Source organism: Calidris pugnax, unplaced genomic scaffold (genome assembly GCF_001431845.1).
Source record: "Calidris pugnax isolate Ruff unplaced genomic scaffold, ASM143184v1 scaffold41, whole genome shotgun sequence".
In the NCBI taxonomy this organism is placed as follows: domain Eukaryota; kingdom Metazoa; phylum Chordata; class Aves; order Charadriiformes; family Scolopacidae; genus Calidris; species Calidris pugnax.
Genome location: NW_015094509.1, coordinates 9,607,938 through 9,626,496, shown reverse-complemented (window position 1 = coordinate 9,626,496; position 18,559 = coordinate 9,607,938). Strand labels below are relative to the sequence as shown.

Sequence of the window (18,559 nt, the reverse complement as noted above, 5' to 3'; positions counted from 1 at the left end):
TGTGGTCACAGAATAAATTATGTGTAATGTTCCTTTGAAATCTAAAGCCTTTTTTTTTTTTTTAAAGGAAGTATCATAGAATATCTCAAGTTAGACGGGACCCATAAGGATCATCGAGTTCAGGTCCCATCTTTAGTAGAAAGAGTAAGTTCAGAGGTGACTCTTGAGGCGCAGTTCTCTTGCGTGATGGTTCTAACAAGGCAAGGGTTGATTCTTTTCTGTAGATTTACAATTGCATTACTATTGCAAAATGTTTGAGATTGGTATCTTTACATGCTTGACCTATTGTAACGCTGTCAAAATGTTATGAACTTACTAGCAATAATAAATATACAGGTCAATGTAAGTGGCTTATCTTTCAGTAACCCATCTTTGCTGTTAATCATGTGATTATTCTTTCCATTATGTATCTTTTCTCTGTGTTTATTACTTTATTACTTTACATCTTAAGTGCATCATACTTTGCTTTGAACAGCAAAGGTCATCATTCCACAGAGAAGCTTGTGACAGTGAATGGCTGTTAAACCACTGGTAACAGTTGTGTGTTTTTTTTTTTTTTCCTTTTTTGGTGGTTTGTTTTGTTTTTTTCAAGTTCTCCCAGTGTTAATATGTGAGATACCTGTCCTTATATCCTAAGATAATTTGAGTGTCATTTTTGCTGTATGCAGTATCGTGTACATGATTTAATCAGTGGTCACTACTAAAGAACTACCAAGGTGAGCACAAAAGAATTGTGTGTTAAATGTCACATGTATTTCCCTTCATTAGGATTAAAAATTCTGTATCCAGAAGTTTTCTGGACTAAATCTCCGCTTATCCCTTCCTGCATTGAGGCCTGTGTTGGTAATTGTAGCTCTGCTTCGCAGGGAGCTTGTGGGGTGGATGGGTGTAACACCACGGCGTTCTCCTCCTGTTCCTCAGTTGGATGAACAGTCATTCCTAACTCCTAGTGACAAAAGTGCCTTTTTGTTTGAACAGCGATAGGAATCTTTAAGTTTTTGCTCAATGTTGGAAATGTAGATTTATTGCTAGGAGTAAGTATTTTTCAATATTTGGTGCTATCAGTTTTTCAAATTTTATCACAGGGAAAAAAGTGTTCCCTTCCTGTTTTGATGATCTAGCTTGCAGAATAATGTAATTGCTAGTGTGTTTCTTTTTGTGTGTGGTGGTGTTTTGTTTTTGGTTTGTTTTTTTTTCAGATGACATTTCCAAATATTTTTCTTTTAACAATTCATTATTAAAATTGACTGAAAAATAAGTACCTTTAATGAATGTTTTTTTCTCTAAATTGGTAACAGCTTTTTCAATATTTTAGCTTAAAACAAAAAAGTGTTTTAGCTAAGGTATGGGAGAAGCAGTTATCCATTAGGTGGATAAATCAGTCTGGAGTGGTCATTCACTGAACATACCTTCAGTAAATGCTTCTTAGGACACACAGTTTCAAGAAAGTGTTAGTGATAAATGAAGGGGTTGAAAGCTATTTGAAAACTTTTGTGTTTTTCTGATCTTTAATTCAGGGTAAACTGTTCAGCTTTTCCTGTGCAAAATTGAGATGAGTGCTCTGTTTTAGTGTGTTTCTTCAAGGCACTTCTGTTAGAAGTATGTGAGGTATGAGAGAGGCAGTGAAAAAGAACAAAATAGCACTGCACAGGCCTTTGGATGCACAGTTTTGATTTGAGTGATTCTCAATCTCTGTAGTTCATGTTGCCACTGAGATAAGTAAAAGAGCATGAATGATAACTGAAAGAGATGAATAAGAGTTGTTGCATGACTGAGAAGCCATTTCTTTCTTTCTGAAAAGAGTAAAAATTGGTATTGGCTGCTTCAACAGAAGTAATATTTCAAACAGAAAGGTAATGAAGCTTTTCAAACATTTTGAATCATACATCCAGATTCCAGTTAGGGGTTTTTTCAAGTTCGGGGGGTATTGAGAATCCTTGGATCAGGTACCTGACAGATGTCTGATGAAACCAAACTTGTTTGTAATTCTGCACAAAAAGAGTGAGTGCACTAGATCTTCATGAACTACTGTGTTTGCGGGAAGGAGGAGGAAGCTGGTGATATTACTATCTACACTAAAGCAGATCATAAATTGATTTATTTGTCTTTAAACACACAAGACATTGTTTAGTAACTGTGTTTTTCCCTGTTACAAAGTTTTACAAAAAACTTTGCTGTAACAATATGATAGTTCTGAATTATTTTTTTTTTTAAAGCAAAAAAAATCCACAAAGCAAAGCCAATGTAGAACCTGTTAATATCTCACACTTCTTGTCTATGCTAGTGTTTCATTTCTAGACAGCTGTTGAATTGTGTAATTGAATAATTAGTGGTGTTTCAATAGCCTTTTTGAAGGCTATTCAAGAAGGGAGGGAAGTTCTATGGCGTCTGTCACAAAGAAGAGGAAAATAGGTCTTCCAGCTGATTCTTTGTCTCTAAAGCTAATAAAATGTTACAACATTCAAGACTTAAACTCTCCCAACCTTAATTAGGATTTTATACTCTAAAATGTGTTACTGAGTTTAAATGCATTTTGGAGTTTGTTTTCTGCAGTAGATTGATAAACTAAGTAGCATAATTATGGAGTCACAATGGCCTGTGGGTGTCTTGTATCCTTCCCCTCTTTGTAAAAAACTTTCTCTCTAGATTCTAGCAATGGAACTTCACAGCATGAAAATTATAAAATTGCCACAATATAAAAATCCTTGCTGTCTCCCTCAGTAGCATTCATGATACTGGGCAATTAATAACAGTAAAAGTTATCTTTTGATTCCCTGGTATTTATTAAAAGTCACTTATTAAACTAAGCCATAGAAGCAAGATATTCAAGGAGCTAAAACCCAAAAGACATAGTACCATGTTACTGTTGATCATTTAATGTGTTCGTGGGCTGTGTGAAATACAGATGTATTACCCTGACTGACAGGAAGAATGAGCTGCAAGGATTTTCTGATTAGGAAATCCCAAATGCAGTATATGAGGTTCTCATTTTTCTTTTGGCATTTCCTAATTCATCTGATTACATTTTCACGCCAATAAAAGTATCCATGAAGGAACCTTCACAAAAAATATGTCTTCAGCCTGGACTTCATTTTAAATGCTAGACTCTTTAAGAATAATAAAAAGAAAATAATGTGCTGGCTTGTGCAGTTCTGCTCTCATTTAAGACCTGGTCCTCAGTCCAGTATTCAGCTTAACCATAACTGCTGGTTATTGGGCCGGTAAGTGCTTTCAGGCAACAGTCAGGGCAGAAACTGTTACCGGAGCAAGACTTGCCAGTCTGCCTCAGGACTGTAGGGAAATGTGGAAGGTGATGTTGAAGGTGGGCAAGAGAGAAGTATTAGCCCCAGCTCTTTCATAGTATGTCAGAGCCTTCCCCTTCTGTCCACAATTTCCTCCTAATGTTTCCTGCAGATGTTCATGCCAAATCAGCCGATGTAATTGGATGGATGGCAGCCGATAGTTGGTTTTTTTCTTTTAAGCAACCATTGCCTAACACTGTCTGTATGAGCATTGCTGTCAGCCCTACTGCAAGAACTGAGCTAATATCAGTAGCTGTGGGAAACTTCTAGAGAAAATTCCAAGTGCGGTGGAGGCAAAAAATTGCTATAGGGACTGAAGAAATATAGAGTAAAATGAAAGAAGCATGAAAAAACAGGTCTCGTAGGTTTCCTGCTTCCCTTGGCACCTATGGACCAGACTGAGACAGCTCAGTTTAGTTTTAAAATGGGATGGAATTCTTTTAGGATAGAAAAGATCTATTTGATGAGAAATGGAAGCAAAAATGAGGAATAAATTCCTGTCAGATAAGCATTGTGTCTTTATTCCTGGAGATTTGGGACTAGCTTTATTATTCTCCAGTGTTTGCTTTGCAAGCATCTTGTGAAGGAAACAGAAGTAGTTGCAAGCTAAATCAATAGAGTGTTTTGAAAGAGAGGAGGAACTTGACTTTTATGCAGAGAAATATGCAAGTCAAAATGAGGAAGTAGAGGGTCAAGTTGGAATTGAAACCCAGCATTCAGGCTAGTTAATGAGAGCTGGGGGGAGAGGTACACGTTAGCAAGTGCGTGGCATAATTAACAAGTTGGACTAAACATTGGACTAAATACTCTGAATAAGTAGTTTCTAAATATTTCCTTGTGTTACAAAAACACATCTACATTTTTTTTTCAGCTAACACAGCTCATGTCACATACCAAGATTTAGAAAAGCCTACAGTTTAAGCATTAAATAAATATACATGTTTCTGAAGTAGGTATTTTCAACAAACATACAAAGCATAAATGTGGATTTAGGACCCTAACTTTAGCTCGTGAATATCTCCTTTTGTGACTTTTATTGCCTGCCATAAAAGAATGATTCATGAACTCCCTCTTTCTTCTTATTGTCCTTTGTGAATTATAAAGAAGCCATTTCTTTGCCGTGGTTCTTAACTGCTGTGCCCTTTATGAAAATAATTGGCAAAGGCAAATAGTTTTCCCAGAACACTGGAGCTGAGTCGGACTCTGAAACTAAGCTTTGCTTACCTGCAGAGAGACAGGTCAATGTTTAGTATCAAGCAGGAGGTACACGTTTGGATACCACATAAACAGAAGTTACTAGTCTTCTGTTACAGGTGCACGTTTTCAATAGCTACTGCAGAGCTCACTGTTCAGAGCAGCTAAAGATAAGATTAAAAGTCATCAGTTCAAAGTTCAGGAGAGATCATTGCTTTCAAGGATAGAAACGTCTGAATTTGTTAGCCGCTGCTTTATACTAGAAGCACTTCTCTGGTACTGACAATTAATCTTTTATCAGAAGTGAAGTATGTAAGGCAAATTACAGGGTAATAGAGTGCCACGTTTCCTATCTGAGTTTGGCACTACTGCCCACTGAAAATATAAATCTATTATAGCATACATCTTTATTAAACAAAACGCTCAGGCCTCCTCTTGCTATTTTTGTATTAGGCAGATAATGAAAGGAATTTTGTAAGCATTTAAATATATGAATTAAAGCAGTCTATTTAGTACTGAAATAATTTTTCATTAAAAGTATAGTAAATAGTTTTTTGCAAATTTTGAATGGATTCTGTTTTTCTTCAGTGTATGAGAAGAATTTTAGAAAGGGGGTTGGAACAAGTCAACCTAACTGTAGTCAGACTTCTTAAGTTATGGATAAAATCTCAGGCATCTCCTTCTCCCCATGTTTCAAACCCCAGCTGAAGTTTCTGGTGCCTCTGCTATGTTAACGGTGTGCATAAACTCTCATTTCAGTATTTTCCCCTTTTCTGAGTATATATTTCTGTCTGTCCTTGTAGTAAAACAAGTGAAGAGCTTTTAGTTCCTTTCACTTTAGAAAATGTTGTTGAATTAAACCTGGTTCTAGAAGAAAATAGGAGCTTATTATTTCAGTAAATAAAACCTAGTTCCGAATAGTGTGTTGCTGTCATGTGTAAATTTTAAGGAATGATACTGAATTAATTTGAGATATTACATACTGAAGTTGAAAACTTCCAATTATTTTACAGTAGTCTCTCATGATCGTACTGCCTTTTTTTTCCCCTGCAGGTGTAAATCTATAATTAGAGGAAAACCTGGAAAAAATCATAAAGAAAATGGCACACTGTATATATATATATAGTCTTAAGTGGGACAAACTTCTATATTTTTTTTTTTTTTTAAATATAGTATGAATCTTTTTTTCCTAATTGGAAAATCTATCTGCATATGGTCTTGACAGTGTGAAATTTCTATTATATAAGTTAAATGCTGTCTTTTCAATTTCAAATTCTGACTGCTAGTAGGCAAGTTACTTGATTATTTTATTTTTGTCATCATTTAGTCTTGTCTTCTGTTTTTTTAGCATACATTTCTAAAACTTATTAAGAAAAGCAAGTTTTAAAACTACATCGAAAGAATCGTGAATGCAAGAGGAAATAGTAAACCCACCAAATTTCCTAAGCAATTCTCATACAAAGCTAAATGCAGTTGAGAAGGTGAACATAGCTTTTCACAGCAACTGTATATGTGTCTGTTTAAACAAGCAGTGCCATCATTTCTACTAAGAATTTCCAAAAGAACAAAATCCTCTCTCGAGACTGATAAACAGCAATAGATAAAATAGTGAATGATGTGCTCAATGGGTACAGTTTAAATAGAGAAAATTGAATGGGAAGTAGCTACATTAGTAGCAGATGGATTTACTTCCTGAATCTTGATCCAAGTGGAAATCCTAGCTTACTTAAAATTTGTCTTCCAGATTCTTAGCCTGATAAGAAAGGTGGATAAAGCAATTTATTTACTTGGCTTCAGTGCTATGATGATGTGTTTTGTTTAAACTTGCTATTGTTGTTTGATTTTTATCTAGGCTATTTTTATGATTCCTACAAATCCCCCTCCAACCTTCCGGAAGCCAGAGCTCTGGTCTGATGAATTCACAGATTTTGTGAAGAAATGCTTAGTGAAAAATCCTGAACAAAGAGCTACAGCAACACAGCTGCTACAGGTCAGTCTTTAAGTTACTGAGGAAATGCAAGTTTTATGGCTTTTTTCCTCTAGTCTCAAACTAGAACTGCTGGGAAAATTTCTTAGGTCAAATCTCATTTTAACTATTATTGTGCCTTATTTCTTTTCCATTTTGTCATCTTTTCTCTGTCAGCTCCTGTATCTTCTGTATTTTCTTTCTCCTTTGCCACTTCTAAAAATTAATTGCTCTTTATATAGTTTAGGGCTGGTTCTTGCTGTTAAGATTAGATCCGTGCTTTGGGGTTAGAGGCTCTCAATAGATCTCAGGATTTAGGTAAGTGTTAAGTAAAGGAATTGAGCCCAGGTTACCCTTCAGTATGGACCACCCATGGAGTATATTTGATCTGCCCCTCTGGTTATGTCAAATTAAGCAGACAGGTTGCTCTGTGTCCTAGAAGGGTCTGATGCAGATGGACAGTATAAGAAGTTTGTTCTAGGGCTGAGTTATACCAAGTGGCACTTTTAAATTTGAGCCACAGTTGGCGGTATGGATTTAGGTAGCCAGGGCAGGGTGTGCCAGGCTTTTGTCTGCTCGTTGACCTGAGCTTCTGGTAGTTGCAGAAACCTCACAGTTGTGTCTTCTTGGTACTGAGATAGAAATAAAGCAGAGGGATTTCAAAGAACTAAAAAAATCAACAAGGAGGGACTAATCCGTCAAGAAAGATTTAATATTTATGAAATGTAGGTAATTTTAAAGGGCCCACGCATTTTAGTTTGTATTCACATTGTTCACTGCCTTCAGAGTTGTCATAATAAGACTACAAGTAACTGAGGAAAACAAAGAACAAAGGTAGTAAAAGAGGAGGGGGGAAAAAACGACTTCTAGAAAAATTATAATAGGTTCCATGATGATTGAAATGGAATCTAAAATTCCCTGTAAATAAGCTTGCTTGATAATGAGACAGAAGTGAAAAAAATCTACTAGGTCTTTTGCTCCTTTTACTTTCCTGATTCCTAATTCATTACATTTTTTGATAACTTATTGTTGTTTTAATGCTTTTCACTGCTATTGGTAAATATTATTCCTAATTTTCTTTGTTCGTGAGTCTACGTAAGAGTCTGATCTTCTGAAATTTTGTCTGTAAGACACTCATGGTAGATTTACTCTGTCTCTAAGTAGCAATAGCCTCTTTTAAAATTTAAATTCCAGTGAACTCCACTACAAGGAGAACACGAAAATTTTGCAAAGTAGTTTCCAGTAGTATATCATCAAATTCATAACTTGTGTGAAAACATCAAAATGTAGGCTGCAAAGAGAATAAAACTGAAAGTTTTAGATTTTCATAGGACGTATGAATCAGTACTTGAGACCTTAAAGATTTGGAAGTTCATATGGTTAGCTGAAGACTGGCAGCTGGATAGAAAAGACTTGCCTTAAATGCGTGCAAGTAAGAAGAAGAAACAAAAATAAAAAAGCTTCAGTGTTTCTCTTTCTACATGCTTACTGTCCAGAAATCTGTCCAGCACAACAATGTGTTACCTTTTCCCTTTAGCTGGAATTTGGAGCATGTGTGATGGACATGGAGGTGCTTTAGGTGTGTGTGAGTGGCAATGAAAGTACTGCTTGTGAGGAAGGATCATGGAGGAAAAAGAAGAGTGATTGAATTAATATATCAAGGGAGAGGAAAGATAACAGGTGTGGGACACTAAGCTTCATCAACTCTGTTCTTTGTGTAACAATTTTTTAATATTTAATAATATGTTTCTGAGGTGCTTAGAGTTATGTTTTGTCTAAATTATATTTACATTATCAGAATTTTTCTGACAGCAGGCATTTACTAGACAGCAAAATTAATGTAAATGGTATCATGCACATCTTCTCTTAAAGGAGAAAGTGGTATTTTAAATGGCCTTGAATTAAAAATTAGTCTTCCTGCTAGAAGTAATGTATTTTTTTCCTTGTTCTACATTTCATCATCATAAATCAAGCAATGTTTTATGACATATAAAGCACAGGTTTGTTGAAGTAGGCAGCCATAGTTGCTTTGTGTGCAGCCACTAATTTATTCTGTCAGTTTGTTGAGATTAATTAAATTCTGTAACTGAATATCTGAAAAAGTTTGTTTTTCTATGTCAGACAATCAACACACTATTTATTTACTACTTACTGCATGTTTCCTTTGGACAATTATATCTTTAGCTATAAAACAGTTGTTATATGATTACATTTCTGAAGGCTTGTTGTTATTAGAAATAGTTATAGTAAAATCTTAGTTATGAAACAGCTAAAAGATATTGTATGTAGTATTAGTGTAGATTTTAAATATTGTGTAATGTAAAATGCTATTTATCACTGAAATGTGTGGTTTTGAGTAATAGTTGTAATTACATCTGAAGTGTAACTATTGTAATGATGTTACATATGACTTTTTTTTCTAGCATACATTTATTAAGAATGCCAAGCCAGTTTCAATTTTAAGGGACCTGATCACTGAAGCTATGGAGATAAAGGCGAAGCGACATGAGGAACAGCAGAGAGAACTAGAAGAGGAGGAAGAAAATTCGGTGTGTACCTTTTTTTTCCTATAACTATCCATACTTTATGGATAAGTTGCAGTTAAACCCCTGCTTCCTGTATTTGTGTTCAAATGTTTTTTTTTGCCAGCTTTCTACCTGTTTTCTAGCCTATGAGGGCTGAGTTTTCCACTCTTACTTATGATGAGTAATGCTGCTGTGAGTTATGCTGTATGAGCCAGCTTTCAGCACTATTCCACGAGGTGTCCTAGTGAAAAGTTTTTTCTAGGAGCTGGGAAAAGAAACCATGTCAACTTCAGCTGTTCAGACTAACATAAAAAAAAATCCCCAACAACTCAAAACTTAAGGTTCCACTTTCACATATGGGCTCTAGAAAAGTGGTTTAATTTTCAGTTCAGGCTACTTAGCTTTTTTTAAATTTTTTTATTTAATATAGTTAGTTAGAAGGCCCAATAAGTAGTGATTGCAATATGGTTTGAATCAAGTTATGCCTATAAAGTGAAAATGGTGACAGGATTTCATTCTTCAGAAGATGTTGTCAGAGTGTTTGAGGAGAGAAGCAGGTCGTGTGATAAATAGGTTGTATTTAGAATTGTTTGGCAATTATTACTGTCCCTAGATGATTTATTTTAGGGCAGTCTTGTGCAATGCAGCAGTATGTGCTTCAAAGAAGTGAATTGCCACATGTACAATGAGAGCCAAGGTCATCCAGGAATAACACACAGAGAAGATGGAGACTGGAATGTTAGCAGAAATCTTACAGCTTTGAGCAAACAGAGAAGAGCAGTGCAGTAATGAAGTCTGCCCTATCCCAAATTGTAGAACCCTTGTTATGTGTTACAGAGTGTTAGGTGATGATCTATATATAGGAATACCTTTCAAGGGGATTCTGTGGAGTGTTTTGTATCCCAACAGACAGTATGGCCTTTTGTTTGCTGGATATTTTTCTCTTCTAAGAGTATTGATAACTTGTGTTTATAAAGATGGTTTACTCTGGGTTGTATTTGTTTAGCCAGTAATAAAATAGACAGGGAAGGTTGGGATTATTTTTCTTTACGTTAGGAAATGTTGCCTATGTGGACATGTGTTACTTGACATGCAGAGTTGATGTTTGCGACTTGATATACTGAATAGTTGATCTCCGAAGAGACCGATTTATTACCTACATGAAAACCTAATGCCTTCACTAGCATACTTTCCTCTCTACTGTTGCCGTCTGAACTGTAGACCTCAAACACTTGGGCGTTGTTGATGTCTTTTACAGTAACCCCAAATTAGCTATGACATCTAATTACTTATTCTGAGGTTCAGATGGGGAAACCAGATTGCCAGGCAGGGATGAAACAATCCGTGCCAGCTCAGAATGTGGTGTACACCTTCCCTCTCTCACTGCCGGGGGAAGAGTACAACACAAATGTGGTCCCTCTTGACTGAGGAAGTGTTTAGCAACTCCTCGTGCTTCTTGTGTGGTTACAAAAGTCAGAATGTGTCACTGCACTCTTTTTTTTTTTTCTTCCCTGCCCTGGATTATTCAGTGTTTAGTACAAGCGAACCTCAAATCCAGGGTTGGGACTGGAATCTTATTTCTTTACCATTGCAGTAGGTGGGAACTTTGCTGTGTACTTTTATGGTGCAGTCAGGGAACAGGTTATGAGTTAAAAAGACAGTGAGACTCTGCTTGTCACTAGGTCTAAAAGATAAGTACCTCAAATCTGAAAAGAACAGAAGTATCTTTGGTTAGCAAGACTGAGAGAGAGCAGAATCTCAGAATGGTTGAGGTTGGAAGGAGCCCCTGGAGGTGATCTGGTCTAACCCGCTACTCAACCTAAAGCTGGTTGCCCAGGACCGTGTCCAGACAGTTTTAAATATCCCTCAACGATAGGAAACTCCACAACCTTCCTGGGCAGCTTGCGCCAGTGCTTGGTCAGGTCACCCTCACAGTTAGAAAAGTGTTTCCTGATGTTCAGAGGGAACCTCCTGTGTTTTAGTGTGTGCCCATTGCCTCTGGTCCTGTCACTGGGCATCACTGAGAAGAGCCTCTTTGCACCTTCTCTTCAGGTATTTGTACAAATTGATGAGGTCCCTCATGAACCTTCTCTTCTCCAGGCTGAAGATTCCCAGCTCTCTCCAGCCTCTTCTCATGTGGGAGATGCTCCAGTCCCTTAATTATCTTTATAGCCCTTTGCTGGACTGTCTCCAGTATGTCCATGTCTCTCTTGTACTGGGGAGCCCAGAACTGGACCCAGTACTCCAGGTGTGTCCTCACCAATGCTGAGCAGAGGGGAGGGACCACCTCCCTCTACCCGCTGGCAACAGTCCTCCTAATGCAGCCTGGGATACCATTAGCCACCTTTGCTGCAAGGTTGCCTTAGTCTTTTAAGTGCAGTTGTAGTCTATGGAAATGCTAAGTTTGTCATTTTTGACTTAACACTAACAGAATTTTAAGGGCTGTAATCGTATACCAGTGCATGACCATCAACAAACTCGGAACCAGAAGTCAGCCTCCACTTGAAAGAAACTGCTCTTAAATACAAGGCAGAAGGTGAGATTGCATGGCAGAGGGACACATGCAGAGGAGAGATAAGAATAGTCAGCATGAGAAGCTCTGGAATTAGCGTGCCTTGCTCAGCTTTTATTCAGGATCATGACAGTGAGCAGTTTTAAAGGACAATAATGACAGTCCTGCAGATGGCTAAAGGCAGCCCTGCCAGTAGTAGCAGGGAACCTGAGAAGAGAATTAAGGGGTTGGAAAACTTAGGAGGTGAGTAATGGAAGAAGAGGCCAGTTTGAGGTGGAGCTGACTTCTCTGTACAGAATGAAATGATAGATAGAAAGGGGACTGGTGAATCAGACAAGAATCCGACAAGAGAGGTAGAAAAATTAAAAGTAGAATATGACTTTAGTATGATGAAAGACAGAAGGGGAGAAGTTGGAAAACGAACTTTTATAGTTGTATTATCTAGAGTGGAGGGACCACTAGGGGACACGTCAGATGACAAATAGGCAAGAAGGATGAGAGAGTCTGCATGTAAACTTTAGCAGTGTGGACGTTTTGAAAAGAAGGATATGTTTGTAAGGGCAAGCCCTTTGTACTGCTGTATTTGTAAAAGACTTCAGAATTAGTTTAAAAAAAGTAATAAAATACACTGAACATGCACATTATGCTGTATTGTATCCTTGGAGTTAGTGATTGAAGTATTTCTAGGAATAGTGTTATCATCCTTCATAATTTGATGTCTTACACTCCTTGTTAGTTTTCGATGGTGATGCTGACTTACAGGCTAGAACTGATTAACTAAAATTAATAGATAATACCAAATTAAGGTTGCATGAGATGTTAAGAGAGATGAATCCTGGACATTGACTTCATAATATATTGCATTTGGACATAATTAGATAAGCCCTTGCGGTTGCATTTTTGAGCTAAGTAATCTGCTTCCTCAGCAAGATAAGCTGGCTGCCTCTTTGGGTCTATTTTAATACAAAGTAAACTTTGTGAAGGGTGGACTGAAAGTAACACTGAAGGTAAGCTGAATATATAGCACAAAGAGATTAATGCAAACTACCCCTTAATATTTTAGAGCATGAGAAGACAAGTTAAAGAGTTCCACTGGTGGTTAAGGGCTGGTAACTGCTTGAACGACACATTCTAACTCTGCTTAACAGGTTATTGTAACTGTTTTTCTTTAGGGAAAATGCAGAAAGGTTAATCCTTACAATTTTATGTCTGCTTTGTTTGCTGTGAGAGAGGTCCAGTAGTAGACTAGTCTACACAAATAAATAGTCTGTAGTGAAATTCATTGTGAGCTCAGGTAAGTCAGGCTGTCTTACATTTTCTCTAGACCTATGTGTATGTTTGAAGCAACAATAATTCAGAGGATTTGTTTGTAATATCATTGTAAGGTGATTGAGAGTTTAACTGTCGTTCTTCAGCAAAAGCCAGCTTTGCTCATGGCAGAGAAAATCGGTATTTTTAAAAACAGTTTGTGTCATTCTTGTAAACTTCAGTAGGGGGAAGGAATAGATCTCTTGGAGTTTGAGGGAAGTTCCAAATCTAGAGAAAGACCATTTGCAGAGATAAGAAGAAGATACACTACTTGTAAGTGGAGCAAACAAAAGGGAAGTACTAGCTGGTGCTTCTGGCAAAGTGGGAAGTGGCGCTTACCAGTATGATAATTTTGTGTTTTTTATCCTGATCATGAATAATTTCATTATTCCTGGAGATTATTCCGGAGAGGTTTTGTGCCTTTTTTCCCTTTAGCTCCATCAGCTTTATTGAAGGAAGACTATGAGCCACCATGTATTTACTACTGCAAAAATATCTTGTAGTGGACAAGAGGATGTCCAGGTATTTTTGCTGTAACACTTATATTGAATAGTTGAACTTTTGAAAAAGTTTGCCATTAGATTAAGTAAAAAGGGGTTTTTGTTCCAGTTTTAAAAAGATTTTTGTTTATGTTCCTTTATGCTCTTGAGGTGTTTCAATTCCCAAAGTTTTCATATGGTTTTAAAATTCTAAAAAATAATCTGTGATAAGGTTTTTAATTAGGATGAAATTTTTAATTTTTGTTAAAGCTGTTAATGTGATATTTGGTAGTAAATCTGACTTTTGATATTGTTAAATGTATGCCTTTAATAATTTTGTATTGTTTGGTAAACCTTGAGTGAAAAAAGTTTGGAAATACTTAGCTTTGGTAGAAAAAAATGAGGGTACAAGTGTGTGAAAAGAAGAATAGTGATGGTGAGGTGAGGGGGAGGGATTTTCTTGTTGACAAATACCGTTTGTCAAAACTCCATGTTTGGTAGTGACCTATGAATAGCTTTCGTGTTGTCACAATGCAGAACTAATCTTGTTCTGAACTGGTTTTAATAATAGTTTGGTTGTAATACAGACTTCCCATGTTTTGCAACTGAATTTCAATGCAGGACGTTGTTGTAAGAAATTCCAGATTCATTTGAGAGATGACACCAGCATCTTGTTCAGTTGCAGTCACTAAAGATTTTGATCACAGCCAAAAGCACAAAGCACAAAACCAGCCAATCCAGGAAACAGCAGGATAAACTGTTACTTCTTTTTTTTATTATTATTATTTAATCAGAGCAGTTTTCTGTACCATGTTTCCTAAATTCATGTTGTTCATGTACTACATGCTGGAAGACTCCTGAGCAACGTGTAGGTGTGATTCAGGCCTGAATTAAGTGAAATTCTGGACAGCACAGATTTTAGTTTTTGCAGTGGACTAGGCAGAGGTTGATCAATGGGCCCACAAGTTTTTAAAGGAAACCAGGATAAAAACCAGAAGAATAAAATTAAAGCATCGGAACATTTGTTGTTGTCATTTAAACAAATAACAACACCCCCCTCACTTCAATTTGAAATACTGCTTGATTTCAAAACAAGATCAAAGATGATGGCTTTCATTTTATGTGGAACTTGTTTTGGGGAACTGCCAGAAAAACAATAAACCAATTCTTTTTTACACTTCTGAGTGTTTATTCTTCCCCTTCTGGAAAGGGAAAACAGATAATATGAGGGCCAGTTTGGTATACTGCAGTGGATGAAGTTAGCAGTCCAGAATTCAATTATAAAGATAAATAACCATTTCACATTCCTCCTCCTTATGTACCAGTCTTCACAGAGCCCTGAAGAAATATAGGGCTGCTTGTGTGTAGTTTGCACGACTACACAAACTTACAGTTCAAATGATAATACAGGTTTTGATAAGCCAACACGCAGTGATGGCAGCAATTCTAGAAGGAGATAATGACAGTCTCTGTGTTACCCTGTATAGTAGCAGGGACAGCGAGTCATGCGTATATTTCTTCATATTTTAATATCTGGAAGTGCTTACAGATTGTGTATGAAATTAGAGACACTGTTCGGTTGGAAAGAAATAGCCCCCTGGCACATAAATTTTGGAAAATAATAACTTAGAAGTGGATTTTTCCCAATGATATTCACTGGAGACATGCAAAGGAACAGCCAAATGCAGGTTTAATAACACCTGAAAGCAAGAGCAAATAAGGATGTTAGTGTTAAGTAGAATCTGTCTCTCATGGGCAGTGAATTGAGTCCCTACACTTTTGAAAAAGAATGGTTTCAGTTAACCTGTTGGGGTTGTGAATTTATTCTTCTGAACCCCCAAGAATTTCCTATGTAAAGCGTGAGCAGTCGTGCCCATTACTCACTGGTGCCAGTGTTGGGACCTATCCAGAAGAAAGCTGTAGAATGTTCTGACTACGATGTTCCTTTTATTAGGAAACCAGGTTTAACCCTGACAGTTACATTTGAATAAGGCTTGTTACAGCTTTAATTCCCTTTTAAAGCCATATGTGTATTGCAATGGGCACTCAGGTTATAATTGACTTGCATAACTAAAAGTAAAATGAAGAAGAGTGGATGGTTTTAGAGAATTAATCAGATGCAAAGATTTCACAATTATGTGCTTAATTTTCAGGATCAATTCAGGTGGTTTTCCTTCAAAAGAGGAAGAGTCACATCCCTAAAATTGATTCTTTTACCTCTTTCTGTGAACATTTCATAGCATAGGAAGTTGTCGGTTGTAATGTAAATATTTATTGCTGTTAAAACCTTCATATTATACAGCTATAAATAAACGACCAGGTTGAATACAGTCTTCATGTCTGTATCCTTCTGGAGAGATATAATATCATTAAAATAGTGTGCTCTGAACTGGTTTTATGCCTGTTGTGAGAGCTGCTCGGGTGATGATGAGAATGCCTTCTGACAAACTGACGTGCTTTGATAGGTGCTGAGAATTGTACAGATTTTTTTAATTAAGCAAAAATTGCAAGTGGTGTATTCTGCAGAAGGTTAATACCAATATCAAAGTTTAAATGTTAGTTTAGGCATTACTAAACATGAGCAATCTCTTCTCTTGTGGGTTTTTTGAAGGGTGATGTGAATTGGATGCTGAGGCTGGGCAGCTGTATTATGGGAATGTAAAGTAACTCGTTGCCTGGCAGCTCGCAGGAAACACGTCTAAATATTTATTTCTGTGGATCTTTAAAGGAATGAGCTAACAAGCAGCTCTTCCTATATGTTTTCTTTTACATTTTAATGTTCCTATTATGTGAGGAATGTTTAATTATTTTAGAGTATTCAAACAAAAAATTACTACTTCAGTCCTCCATTTTTTATTTTCTTGGACACTTAGTGATTGACAACTATCAACAACTTAGCCAACCACCAATAATCAATTATTCCTATATGTAGGCTTACTTATTCATTCATACAAAAGTTTCTTTGGTTAATCATGTATTAATTATGAGAAGTTGGTGTCTGTCTTTTGAGACCTTAAGAAATAATTGCTATAATTACTCCTTTATATTTTTACGATATTTATGTGGTTATTTTAAACGAACTAGCGGTCATTGTGTTATTCTGTATTTTAAATCTGATATACAAGGCTTCTGTTTTTACTTTCATGTGTTAGAAAGTAAAGTTAGTTAGAAATATGTAAAGATGACTTTGTCGAGTGAAATATAGCTACCCAAGGGGCATAAACAGCTTTTTAAGAGCATATTGTTAAAATCCACAGCAATTTAGAGCCAGAAACCAATTATAGGAAGAGTAAACATAGGGAGGTAATTATGAGCAACAAGTTGTTACTAGGTGTATCAATTAGAAGGAGGTAGAAAACCAGCTTAAACGCTGTTTTGTGACATATGTCGAGTGAATTTGATGGGATTTGAGTTAAGTCTTTACCAGTTTTGCTGATGGGTCTAAGCTTAAATGTGTGCTCAGCCTTAAGCATATACTTGGGTTGTTGTTGGGCCTTGTACGTTTTAGGAACTTTTACAAAATCCTTGTTCTTGACCAAACTATTATGTGTTTATGTAGCTACTGCAGTGCTTTTACAAAAAGATAGCTGTGACTACAGCCACGTTTTTCAAAGGTGATGATGAGGTGTTAATAGTAAATGAAATTATTTTACAGGATACTAAATTTTGCCAGCATGTAAATCTTCCTTTAATGCACTGCAGTCTAGTTAGCTGTCTCTGGTGCCCTCTAGTGTTCTTTTTACATGCACAAAACAGAGCTTTTAAATGCAAGCTGCTGTATTTGCTTGTCTTGTTTAGCTTTTTCTTTATCAGTCTTCATCCCTTTATTTTTTCCCATGAATGTTAAAAATGCAACCAAAAAATCCATTGATCTTTATCACCTTGTCCAGTTCACTTCTATCATGGTGTAGACTCAGGTATGATGTGTGAGGGCATCTTTTCTGAGAGAACTTCTTGTGATGTGCAGAAATCTTCTATGTTAGAAGCGTGGTGTTAAGTCCTGTGTGTTGTTTACACTGAAGTCTCTTTGAAGGCTGGACCTGCTGGAAAGCACTTCTGAAGAGAAGGGTCTGGGGGTCCTGTTGGATAGTAAACTATCCATGAGCCAGCAATGTGCCCTTGTCGACGAGAGGCCAATGGGATCCTGGGCTGCGTAGGGAAGAGTGTTACCAGCAGGTCGAGGGAGGTAATTCTTCCCCTCTACCCTGCACTGGTGAGGCCACAACTGCAATACTGCGTCCAGTTCTGGGCTCCCCAGTTCAAGAGAGACAGGGAACTACTGGAGAGAGTCCAACATAGGACAACTAAGGTGATTAAGGGATTGGAGCATCTCCCTGATGAGGAAAGGCTGAGAGAACTGGGGCTCTTTAGCCTGGAGAAGAGAAGGCTGAGGGGAGACCTTATTAACACTTTCAAGTATCTAAAGGGTGGGTTGAGGGAGGATGGAGCCGGACTCTTTTCAGTGGTTTCCAGTGCCAGGACGAGGGGCAACGGGCACAAGCTGGAACATGGGAAGTTCCATTCAAATATGAGGAACTTCTTTCTGGTGAGGGTGGCAGAGCCCTGGGACAGGCTGCCCAGGGAGGTTGTGGAATCCCCTTTTCTGGAGATTTTCAAGCCCCGCCTGGATGCCGTCCTGAGTGATGTGCTCTGGGCAACCCTGCTTTGGCAGGGGAGTTGGACTAGATTATCTCTAGAAGGTCCCTTCCAACTCTGACAATTCCATGATTCCGTGAATTGACTGTCCTGATAATCAAGTCTCTATGATTTCCATGCTTTAAGGGTTGGTTTTGTTAATCTTCTAACTTATTTTAATAAATAAGGAGATTGAAGCAGGTAGTCCTGTAGGGTTGCAGGGTATTGGCAATGCTTTGCTTGTACTTACTTTACGCTCTAATGTCGTTCAGAGCTTCTGTAGTTTATTGTATTTTCTGTGACATTGCAAGAGATATTAGTACTCTTGCTCGTGCGCTCTTTCTGTTCCTGTTACTGGTGGTGGATCAGAAAACCCTGTCAAATGTAAGTTTGGTGCTTATTACTTCTACACAAGAAAACGTCAGACAGTTTAATTCCAGAGTTAGCTGGCCTTTATTGCTTGATTACTGGATCTGTCTTCGTAAACAGTATGAGAATATGACACTTCAGCTTTAATACTTTATATTTTTTTCCTGGTTAAAATTGAGATTGTGTTTGTTTTTATTTAATCAGTGAGTTTACCATTTTTAACAACAGATCTGAAGTTCTGCATTGGTATTTACAAACTCTAAAGCATC

General features: G+C 37.1%; 1 protein-coding gene across 1 annotated transcript in view; it reads left to right on the top strand.

Annotated features, from left to right (window-relative positions):
• STK3 (serine/threonine kinase 3) overlaps nucleotides 1–18,559 on the top strand; it is a 134,080-nt gene that overhangs the window by 57,608 nt on the left and 57,913 nt on the right. The window contains exons 7-8 of the mRNA XM_014965572.1: nucleotides 6,349–6,486; nucleotides 8,886–9,011. Of these exons, the coding sequence (XP_014821058.1) occupies nucleotides 6,349–6,486; nucleotides 8,886–9,011 (264 nt within the window). The remainder of the gene's footprint in view (nucleotides 1–6,348; nucleotides 6,487–8,885; nucleotides 9,012–18,559) is intronic.